The sequence below is a fragment of the Grampus griseus genome (genome assembly GCF_964374135.1).
Source record: "Grampus griseus genome assembly, chromosome: 7".
Classification (NCBI taxonomy): domain Eukaryota; kingdom Metazoa; phylum Chordata; class Mammalia; order Artiodactyla; family Delphinidae; genus Grampus; species Grampus griseus.
Window position 1 is genome coordinate 34,198,589 of NC_139001.1, and position 12,192 is coordinate 34,210,780.

General features: G+C 45.4%; 1 protein-coding gene across 2 annotated transcripts in view; it reads right to left on the bottom strand.

Moving 5' to 3' along the window:
• Positions 1–12,192, bottom strand: part of CFLAR (CASP8 and FADD like apoptosis regulator) — a 55,538-nt gene that overhangs the window by 7,840 nt on the left and 35,506 nt on the right. Inside the window, exons 9-10 of one of the 2 annotated variants that reach the window (XM_082657903.1) lie at positions 3,713–4,223; positions 1,622–1,702 (exon numbers count right to left, since the gene is read on the bottom strand). In XM_082657903.1, coding sequence (XP_082514029.1) covers positions 1,622–1,702; positions 3,713–4,223 — 592 coding nt within the window. Of the gene's footprint in view, positions 1–296; positions 1,703–3,712; positions 4,224–12,192 lie in introns of those variants that run through there. The other variant, XM_082657902.1, reaches the window with a different exon arrangement.

The window sequence follows — 12,192 nt, forward strand, 5'->3', positions numbered from 1 at the left end:
TTCATCATGTTCAGTTTTTGTAAAACATAGCTTAGGTGAGGGAGAAATCAGGGCCTACATCAAGAATCTGATATTTCAGCCTCACATTGGACAATGCACTGCAGGTGCTTACCCGTGCTTAGAGAGTCTTTTTTTTTTTCTTTTTTTTTGGAAGTTTGTGCCTTTTGACCACCTTCCTCCAATTACTCCCTTCCCCCACCTCCGGTAACCACTGCCTGATCTCTTTTCCTATGAGTTTGGCTTGTTTTGTTTATGTTTTTGTTTTGTAGATTCCACATATAAATGAGAGCATATAATGCTTGGCATTTGTCTTTTATTTCACTTAGCATAATGACTTCAAGGTCCCTCTTATTTTTATATTTAATGCAAATATAAGTTATCTTAATAATATATAAAAATATATAAAACTAAAAAGTAATATAAATAAATACTATGCTTCTGTTTTACGTTTTCAGTTTTTTGTGAGTCAAAGAAGATAAATGACATTTTTCAAGAGGGGTGGTGATCCCATTCCCAAGGTAAAAGAAAAGGTGCAATTCCCATCCATGATAGGAAACAGAATATGGAAAATGCCTGTCACCCGGTCAGGATGGGACAGAGAAGGATGCAAAAGCTGCCAGGTCATTAAGATCCCTCACAAACAGTTTCCCTCTCTAATACTTAACACACGGTTCTGGTTCACGAGTCCAGGCATATACATTGTTCCTGCTGGTGACCCCAGCAATGTGAAATTCAAAGACACCCTCAGGAGTCCCACATTCATTAATACAAGGATAGAAAATTACCTTTAAAGTAGAAATAGGTATATGAAGTGTCTGAAAACTGTTCCTTTCATACTTTTCAGCCTTTGTTGAGTGATCATGTGAAAACACATATAAACATACCCACACAGATACATACCACTTAAAACCAACTTAAAAAAATATAAATAAGTTTTCTTTTAACATCAAGTGATTTTTTTTGGCTGTCCCTCAGCATGTGGGATCTTAGTTCCCCAATCAGGGATTGAACTCATTCCCCCTGCAGTGGAAGCACAGAGTCTTAACCACTGGCCCACCCGGGAAGTCCCTTTAAATAATATTTTAAACAATAATATTCTTTTAGGTCATGCTTTCAAATCCAAGGAGGAAAGGTATACTGATTACTGTAGAATGCCATGTGAGTCCTAGACAGAGAAGCAACCTCAGATCAGAAAGCCACTGTTTTAAATTGAATGTTTGTGTCCACCCCCAGATTTATAGGTTGAAATCCTGTCCCCCAATATGATAGTATTAGATGGTGGGCCTTTGGGAGGTGATTAGTTCATGACAGGGCAGCCCCTATGAATAAGATCAGTGCCCTTATAAGAAGAGACACAAGACAGCCTGCTTTCTCTCTGTTCTCTTTGCCATGTGAAGATACAACAAGAGGGTCATCTGCCAACCTGGAGGCGGGTTCTCACCAGACACCTGATCTATAAACACCTTGATCTTGGACTTCCCAGTCTCTAGAACTGTGAGAAATAAATGTTTGTCTTTCTGGCTAGCGATGGAGACTGCAAAGCTAAGAAGGGTCTTTGGCTTTTCATTTGCAAGAGAGGATGAGTTTCTTTCTCAGAGTGTGCTGCAGGCAGACACAATACCTCTCCTTAGCAGACACTCTGCTGTTCCAATCATACACCTTGCTGTTGAGTTCAATGTGGAGTTCCAGGAGTGAGTGTTTTCTGGAGGGAATGAGAAAGGCAAAAATTAATTCCACGCAAATATCAATGAGGAGACAGATTAGCATTAGGTTGAAAGCAGCTAACAGATATGAAAGTGCTTTAAAGTTGTTCCTTTCTAAATATTCTACAAGCTGCTTAGCAAGTGATCCAAACAGGTTTGCAGCACTCTGACCCAATGACCACAGTCCCCACCCACAGGGGCAACTGAGTTTTAGTCTGGGTACACACCAGCCAGATGATAACCCATCTGGATCATCCATGCAAATGCAGGATGGATGTAAAAGGCCAATAATACCGTTGGCCCGTGGCGTATGTACCTTGGAAGGCTGAGTTGCCCCTGCTCTAGCCCTCCCCTTTTGCTCTGCCATCCCTGAGGAGGCTAGGGGTCCCAGGCCCTGAGATTTATTCCTGGGGTCCCCCAAGCTACAACAGATGCCTTTCACAGGTGACTCAGAGAAATTCTAAATTGTGATTAGGGGGCAACAGAAAAGGGACTGCTAATCTTACATTTGAGGTACAGTAAGGCTTCCCTCATCCAAGATGGACACCAGGTCACCAACGTTTCCCTTAGAAAAGTATCCTTGCCAATAAACATCAAAAATGTCTAAGTTACAAAGACTTGCAGACCTGTATAGCTAGGTACCATTTTTCACCTATCAACCTCAAGACTTAGGGAAATAAACGAGCACACGGTATCAGTGAGAATTCAGGGATGCAGACTCTCTCATAAAAGCTGATCTATGGGAATTCCCTGGGGTCCAGTGGTTAGGACTCGGCGCTCTCATTCCCAGGGGCCCGGGCTCAATCCTTGGTCTGGGAACTGAAGTCCTGCAAGCTGCGTGGCGTGGTCAAAAAACAAAAAGCTGGTCTAACTGTCCTAGAGGACAGACAAGATGCACCAGAGGCTTTAAAAATGCTTGTCGTTCAACACAGTAATTCCACTTCTGGGAATTTTCCCTTCAAGAAAACAATTAAGAATAAGCACAAATACTGAGCTACAAAGACGTTGAACACTTTCTTTTTTGTGAAAGTAAAACATTGCCCAACAACTAAAGACTGGCCAAGTAAATTATGCTATAGCCATATTAGGGACTGCTCTGTAGACATTAAAATGATACTATAGGGACTTCCCTGGTGGCTCAGTGGTTAAGAATCTGCCTGCCAATGCAGGGCACATGAGTTCGAGCCCCGGTCCGGGAAGATCCCACATGCCGTGGAGTAACAAAGCCCGTGCACCACAACTACTGCGCCTGCACTCTAGAGCCCGCGAGCCACAACTACTGAGCCCGCGTGCCACAACTACTGAAGCCCGCATGCCTAGAGCCGGTACTCCGCAACAAGAGAAACCTGCACAATGAGTAGCCCCCACTCGTTGCAACTAGAGAAAAAGCCTGCACGCGGCAACGAAGACCCAACTCAGCCAAAAATAAATAAATAATTAAATAAATTTTTAAGCAAATAAATAAAATAAAATGATGCCATAAAAATGTGATTCCTGACATGTAAAAATATACTGTTGCACAAACTAAAAGCAGGTTATAAAGTAACAGTAGATTATGATTTCATTTTGGCTTAAAAAACATCTTTATATATGATTGTATCGGTATCCAAAAAAGATCTGGGAGGCAACACACCAAGATTTGGTTAACAGATTAGTTCTACTAAGTAGGATTATAACTGCTTGTTATGTTCTGCTTTCAGCATCTATATCTCATGATCTATGTTCAGTAAGGAGTATGTATTGCTTTTGTAATAAGAAAAAAAAAACATTTCTTAATTTTGAAGGAAAATATCCAAACCACAAGCTGACTACTATATGACCTTCTGAAGTACAAAGCATTCATAAACTGTGCAGAGTCTATTATCATACTCCTAAGGCAACCCCAACAAGGAATGAAAAATCCCTCCCCCTGAAGAAAAGGGCATCAAATATGGCACAGTGGCACTTCCATCCTGGTAGCAGAAAATAAACAACTGGGGCCGGGATCCGCCACAGCTTGGGTGGCTCACCTTTCTTTCCCCAGCTTCTGGGAGAGGCACTTCAGGTACAGTGATGGTGAAGGGGAGGACCGCTCCAGCAGGGACACGTCCGCTTTGCACAGGCTCCAGAAGAAGTCAGCTTCTCGGTGAATCACGCAGGCCCCGGGCTGCCTGGCCTTGGATTCTGCACTTTTCACTGAGGGCCTATCCACCTCCAGGAAGCTGCTGTCCTCTAGCTGGCCCTCTGACGTCACATAGTTCTGAATAAAAAAGACCTTTGGCTTCCCTGAGAGAGAGGGGCATGCATCTGCCATGAACATCCTTCTGATATGATCCAAAGGGACCCCTGAGTGAGTCTGATCCACGCCAAACACGCTCTGGGAGCCCCCTCGGCTCACCAGGATACACACGAAGCTGTCGTAGTCTTTGTGTTGGGGCATGTGCGCAACCTGGCCAAGAATGTGCATTATATTTTCCACAGTGAGATGTAAGAAACGCTTGACTTCATAGCCCAGGGCAGTGAAGGTTTCCTCAAGAATGTCTGGAAAAAACGAACAAACGTGAAAAACAACACAGGAGGGACTTCCCTGGTGGCGCAGTGGTTAAGAATCCACCTGCCAATGCAGAGGACACGGGTTCGCGCCCTGGTCCGGGACAGGACCCACATGCCGCGGAGCAACTAAGCCCGTGCGCCACAACTACTGAGCCCGCGCTCTAGGGCCTGCGAGCCACAACTACTGAAGCCCATGTGCCTAGAGCCCGTGCTCCACAACAAGAGAAGCCACCGCAATGAGAAGCCCGCGCGCCACAACAAAGAGTGGCCCCTGCTCGCCGCAACTAGAGAAATCATGTGTGCAGCAAAGAAGACCCAGCACGGCCAAAAATTAACAAAAAGAAACACAGGAGTAAGAAAAGCTCAAGAAACACTGGGTAGCAATCCTAAACATGGTCTAATTACTTGTCTGTTTCTGCTTTTGTGTCATAGTTTGAGGCTTTAAAGGACCTAAGAACAGGGCAGGAGGGATAGAATCAGCCTAAAACATGAAATGTGTGACTTTCATGTCCCAGGTTCCCAGTTATGGTCTGTCCCCTGTTATACCACTTCCCCTGCCTGAGGCCACCACCGCGTCTGGCCACGGGCAGAGACTGAGCCCACCTCTAGTCTAAACGAACCAAGAGAGGAAATACTTTTTCCTTTTAGCCAAAACAAAGTTGGGGATTGTTCAAAGGGCTCTTTCTTACAATAACTCACAAGTTCATAGGAATGGGTGCATTTGCAGCATGGAGATCTAAACCTAGATCCAATGGCCGCAGAAAGGGTGACCCAGGTCATGAGTTCCCTCACCTCCACCTGCTGTGAGCTGATCCGGAGGCCCCTGGATTTAAGCTGGGACCATTCCCAGACTCCCCAGCTCCTCTCATGACCTACTTCCCAGCGTAGCCTTTGACTGAGCAAGGGAGGGCCCTTGGCCAAGACGCCCTACAGCAGCGGTCCCCAACCTTTTTGGCACCAGGGAACGGTTTCGTGGAAGACACTTTTTCCACAGACTGGGGGTGGGGTGGGGTGGGGTGAAGTTTTGGGACGATTCAAGCGCCTCACATTTATTGTGCACTTTATTTCTGTTATTATTACATTGTAATATATAATGAAATAATTCTACAACTCACCATAATGCAGAATCAGTGGGAGCCCTGAGCTTGTTTTCCTGCAACTAGATGGTCCCATCTGGGGGTGACGGGAGACAGTGACACCCAAAGTGTGTTTTTTTGTTTTGTTTTGGTTTTTTTGCAGTACGCGGGCCTCTCACTGTTGTGGCCTCTCCCGTTGCGGAGCACAGGCTCCGGACGCGCAGGCTCAGTGGCCATGGCTCACAGGCCCAGCCGCCCTGCGGCATGTGGGATCTTCCCAGATCAGGGCACGAACCCGTGTCCCCTGCATCGGCAGGCGGACTCTCAACCACTGCGCCACCAGGGAAGCCCGGAAGAGTGTTGTTTATGTCCAGTCTACTCCATGATCTCATTTTGGTTGCTGTCACTGCAGAAAACCCTGCTTCACAAAGATAGGATGTTGGAAATGAAAGCAGGCTTTTCCATGCTTTTGTGGCAATCTCAGGATATTCCACCTTGACTTTAATCCAGAATGTATGGAGGTCTGAAGTTGTCTCAAACATACTTTTAAGGCCACCATCATTTGCGATCTCAAGCAATTGATCCTCTTCTAGCGCAGACAAAGTCGATTCACCCCGCTTATTCACAAATGGGTTGCAGATCCATTCCTTCCCAGTTCGGGAGTCTTTTGTGGTTGGGAAGTAATGCTCAAACTCTTTTGAAAGCTGAGATAGGTGATCGTGCATCAGCTGGGAGAAAGAAGGCCCCAGTTCAGTCTCTTTCAAAATCTCTGCTAATGTTTGAAACATGTCAAAAATCCCAATGTTCACTCGTCACCCCCATAATTCCAGTTTGGCTTTGAATGCAGTCACTTTATCTGCCAACTTGAACACAGTTGTCGTTCTCCCCTGAAGTGACAGACTGAGTTCGGTGAGCAGGTTGAATATGTCACACAAGTAAGCAAGTTTTGCGACCCATTCTGTGTCACTGAAATGTGCTGCCAGTGGTGACTGTTTTTCTACAAGAAATCCCTGGAGCAGCTCTCATAACTCAAAAACTCTGGCCGGTGATCTACCTTTAGAAGCCATGTCACTTCTGTGTATAAGAGAAGACGTGTGTGCTCTGGGTCCATCTCCTCACAGAGGGGCAGGAACCGATGTGAGTTAAGGGCATGCACTTTAATGTCGTTGATAATTTTAACCATGTCCTGCAAAGCATTGTTAAGTTCAGGTACCATTTTTCGGCTAGCCGGCATTTTGCTATGTGGATGACACAGTGCGTAGACACACATTCAGAAGCGACCTCTTTGACCCGTAGTGAAACCAGAAAGCCGTCCAGTCATGGCAGCCGCTCCATCTGTGCATATACCAACACAAAATGCCCAATTCAGTTTTCCTGATATGTAATCATTCAAAGACTTGAATAGTTCTGCAGCTGTGGTGTTGGTTGGCAACAAAAGTGCTCATAATATATCCTCATGCACATCCTCCTGAAAAATATATTGCACAAAAACAAGCATTGTTGCCTTGTTGTCAACATTGGTAGACTCGTCAACCTGGATTGAGTACCACGGTGACTCATTAATCCTCTCTAACAACTGTGCCTCAATATCTTCTGCTATTTCATCAATTCGTCTAGTTACGGTGCTAGCCGAAAGAGGAACACGTGCCATCTTTTGAACTGCAGCCACTCCTGAAAGTTCATGACACATGTCCTTAGCAGTAGGCTGGATCAACTCTTCACCAATAGTAAAGGACTTCTTCGCTTTAGCAATGCAGTTAGCCACTAAGAATGATGCTCTCAATGCAGACACATTTGATGAAGTGGTAGCCTTCAATGATTGTCTCTGTTCTTCGTGTTCACGTTTTTTTCTTTTGAAAAACTCCAAAGGCTTGTGGGGTTCTTTTTATATATAAATTTATTTCTTTATTTATTTTTGGCTGCGTTGGGTCTTCGTTGCTGCGAACGGGCTTTCTCTAGTTGCAGCGAGAGGCGGCTATTCTTCATTTCGGTGCGCGGGCTTCTCTTGTTGCAGAGCAGGGGCTCTAGGCACGCGGGCTCAGTAGTTGTGGCTCGCAGGCTCTAGAGCGCAGGCTCAGTAGTTGTGGGCTTAGTTGCTCCGTGGCATGTGGGATCTTCCCAGGCCAGGGCTCGAACCCGTGTCCCCTGCATTGGCAGGTGTGTTCTTAACCACTGCACCACCAGGGAAGTCCCCAAAGGCTTGTCTTTTGACGCAGGGTGCTCGGTCTCCATGTAGCGAAGCAGTTTTGAAGGTTTCATGGCTCCGTTGGATAGCCAGTCGCCACAAATTATACAAAGCAGGTTTGGAGAATGTGAATCACCTGTTGCAATGAACCCATAATTTAAGTAGGACTCTTGGTATTTCCTTTAAAATGAAGCTTTCTTTTTGTTGGCAGTCTTCGAGTCTTCTGCTGTCTCATCATTGGGTCTTTCCCTCTTTTTTAAAAAAATTAATTAATTTATTTATTTTTGGCTGTGTTGGGTCTTCGTTTCTGTGCTAGGGCTTTCTCTAGGTGCGGCAAGCGGGGGCCACTCTTCATCGCGGTGCGCGGGCCTCTCATTGTCGCAGTCCCTCTTGTTGCAGAGCACAGGCTCCAGACGCGCAGGCTTAGTAGTTGTGGCTCATGGGCCCAGCTTCTCCGCGGCATGTGGGATCTTCCCGGACCAGGGCTCGAACCTGTGTCCCCTGCATTGGCAGGCAGATTCTCAACCACTGCGCCACCAGGGAAGCCCTTCCTCTTTTCAAAGAAGCTCTCCAGCACTGTTTGTTTTTTACCTATTTTGGCTAGGGTTAGCTTGAGGGCTTACCAAAACTGTGACTGAGACAAGTGCGCAGTACGGGAAAGAGGTGTGGACGGAAACGGTAAATAAAATAATGGGTGGGCCACGCATGGACTAAAGTAAGTGTTGGATTCTGACTTAAAGCCTGCCACGAGATGCAGCTTAACTGTCACTTGCCCCTCACTGATAGGGTTTTGATATGAGTCTGCGAGCAATTGATTTATTATGGTCACTGTGCAGTCAAACCTCTCTGCTAATGATAATCAGTATTTGCAGCCGCTCCCCAGCGCTAGCATCACTGCCTCAGCTCCGCCTCAGATCATCAGGCATTAGATTCTCATAAGGAGCGCGCAACCTAGATCCCTCACATGCGCAGTTCACAGCAGAGTTCGTGCTCCTATGAAAATCTAATGCGGCCACTGATCTGACAGGAGGCGGAGCTCAGGCAATAATGTGAGTGATGGGGAGTGGCTGTAAATACAGATGAAGCTTCGCTTGCTCACCCGTCACTCACCTCCTGCTGTGTGGCCCCGGACGGGTACCAGTCAGTGGTTGGAGGGTTGGGGACCCCTGCCCTACAGGGCCCCCAGAGATTCTTCTCCTAGTTTCCAGGAATCCTGGGTTGACTTTGCCTCGAGAAGCAGTGTAAAGCAGTGGAAAAAGCAGACAAGCCTGCCTTCTAACACTGACCTCACCACACCTACAGCCTGCATTGCTTTAAGGAAGTGGGTCTCCCTAGCTTTAAGTGGAAGTGAAGATACCCACCCCATGAGGATGCTATGAAGATTAAATGAGATAATACAAATAAAGCTCCTGGTGCTCAATAAAAATATTCCTTGTTCTCTTTTTAAAAATCTTTTTGTTCATCTTCTAGAAGTTTCTATGGCCTTGGAACCCTAGAAATCCTACCCATCTACTTTGTTCCCATCTGCTCAGTTTGCCTTCATTGGAGAAGTAGGTACCGAATTGTTTCATCTTTCTAATAGCAAAGAGAGACATCTTTCTCTTCCTCATTCAAAAAGTCCACATCCTATTGAGCTACCCATTAAGTTTCTACTCCTTGTCTGAGGGATGCCTCCAGTTCTTAGTCCATTTTCAGAGCAGAAAAACCATTCTGTCCTAAGCCCAGAGGCTAAACAAGAATCTCCTAATTCAGGCTGTCATCCAAACTATTAGCCACTTCTCTGGATTTGCTTCCCTGTCTCATGACTATGTACCCACTTCTGTTCCTCCCCTGGGGTATGACCTTCCAGAAGTCTACGACTGCATTCACCCCAAACCAAACAACATGGTAGTAATCAGAGTACCTATAACTTCCACCAAGGAACAGAGGGGTCCTATCTCATACCAGTTTAGGCATCACACAAAGGGGTCAAGGGGAGATAAATAACTAAAGGTACATATAACAGTTTACTACAAATTCTCAATTCTCGACACTAAATGGGAACAATATGAAGTATGGACAGACAAAGAATTCAGAGACTCACAGCTTCAACCAATAGTTTCCACTGTCTTGTCTTGCCAACTTTACCAACCACTAGTAAACTATAAAAGTAAAAGTAAGCAATCACAATTTCTCTTCTGGCTTCTCAGCAGGAAACAGGAAAAAGATTAAAAGTTGGAAAAGAAACACAGCCTTGGGTTAACAAAAATCTGGAATCTAAGCAGCCACTGGACAAATAAGAGCTGGCTTGTGTGCTCTTAATTTAATTCACCTAGCCTATGAGCAGTATCTGGACACAATCACATAGAGTCTTGTAGAACATTCCACTCAGGAGACCCACATCCTGCCAGATATAGCGGTTTTAAATAAGTCCATGATTCTTTGACACTCCTCCCTTAAAAAGATAGAGTGTAATTCCCCTCCCCTTGGATGTGGACCAACTTGGTAACTCGTTTCTAATGAATGGGATGTGGCAGAAGAGATACAATGTGACTTCCAAAGCCAGGTCACTGTGGAACAACTCACTCTGGGGGAAGCCAGTTGCCATGTCTTGAGAACACTCAATACAGGTCCCCAATGCCACGTGGAGAGGCCTCCATGGAGAAGAACTTAGGCCTCGCACCAACCAGCCACGTGACTGAGTACCTGAGAAGCCCCTCCAAAGCCAATCAAGCCTTCAGATGACATCTGACCACAATCTCCCAAGAGACTCAGGGCCAGAACAACCTGGCTAAGCCATTCCTAAATTCCAGACCCACAGAAACTGTGAGAGATATAAATAAATTAATACTGTTGTTTTAAGCTACTAAATTTTGGAGTGATTTGTACACATTATCAGATAAATATTTCACCAGGTAAGTCAACAAAAGGGAATGATAATAACCATTCCCTAAGAATGTAGTTAGGCTACTTACTTTTCTCCTTCTGCCTGGCCCATAGGTAAGGGTGAAAAAATGAATTTGTATATATATATATATGTCACATCATAATGAAGAGATATAAAGAAGGTGCCAACCTCCTTAAAGCCCTGTGATAAGTAAGTATTATCAGGAAATGACTGAAATAGGTTTTCAGTTGCTGAAAACCTATTAAATACCTCACTTGTCCACATAGGATCTCAGAGTGGCAGAAAAGGCATAGCAGCACCGCCCACTAGGCATGGCTTCTGAGGGTGTAGGCAAGGCTTCAGTACCCAGTTCTGTGCTCAGGATGAAACAAAGCGCTGTACCATGTGAGAGAACCTGGATTAGGACCCCAATGCCATCCCCACTGCTTTAGTCCAAACTCTCCCTTTCAGGAGTCACACTCTCCAGTCATGGAGCATTCTCTCCTCTAGGGGGCAGAAGCAAACAGAGAAACACCAGACGCAAAGCTCTTTTGTTTACTTGTTATCTCAGACTGGCTTGCTCCCCTCAAAAGCCTCTTTTCACTGATAGATTTAGTCCCTTATCAAAGTCCTTGAAAGAAAGCCACAGTCTCCCTTTCCATCCTGATATGCAGAGGTCTGGACAGAACACATGCTGTCCTGTGCCTTAATCTCTTTTCTTTATCTGGCCTCCCCACAGGTTCTGGCTGGAGCAGCAGCTGGGCTGCCACAAGGCAGTCAGCAGGCAGCTGCGTGATACGGGTGAAAGAGGAACAGTCTTGGAATCACAAGATCTGAGTTTCAGTCCTGGCTCTTCCACCCACTTACTGGTCTGAACCTTGCCTGGTTCTGAAAAAAAACGAACTGGTCCTGAAAAAAAACTAACTTATATTAGTAGAAGAGCTAAGAAGGAGATGGGAATCTGAGGTCTAGGGCAGAAAGTCCTTACCTAATAGAACAGAAGGAAAAGGGCTAAAAGCTGGAGGGGAACCCAAAAGCTATACAGGTCCCCAAGGCCAATCAGAGCACCAAATCTGGATGGGCCTCAGACCAAGAGGGAGCATCCCTTAAATATCCCTGTGGCAACAGTCACTCAATGGACACAGCCTGAAGTCATCACAGCTGGCACTTCCCAATAACAGCACATCTTTCCTCTATCAGTTGGTGAGGACTGATGCTAGCTGTTGTTCTTTCTCGGGCCAGCAAGAACACAGATATAGCCCAGTCTGATTTATAGGATCAAGGGGGTTGTGACAGTGTGACTTTGAACAAAGTACATCTGTAGTTTATTCATATATAAAATGGATCAATACCAATGCCTATACCGTGTCCTCCAGAAGGTGGCGGAGAGGACCCATTGAGATTTCTGTCAAGATGCTTTGCAAACTGTGAGTGCTTATTCAAATATATTAGTTTTAAAGAATATAGAGGCAGCCACTGCACCACAAATCATGGAGCCTGCCTGCGATGCGTCTCCTGCATGGAATATACCTCCTTAGAAACCAGAGGGAGGTCTCTACAGTCTAAACTAAAACGGACTCAGAGCAGCCAGATTCTATGTCCCATGTATCAACAGTAACTTCCTCGTCCTTACTTGCAAATAGGGGAAGAAAAACATGGGTGTTGAGTTTGGAAAATAAAGCTTCAACCAACTGCATTAGTCCCACTTCTCCTTCTACCCACCCTGGAAACCCCACTCCTGACCCAGCCCTCTCTCTCTAAAATTCAGCTGTTCCTTTATTAACTTCCTGAAATGATGAGGGATTTCTTCTGGCCTTGAAATTAGTACAG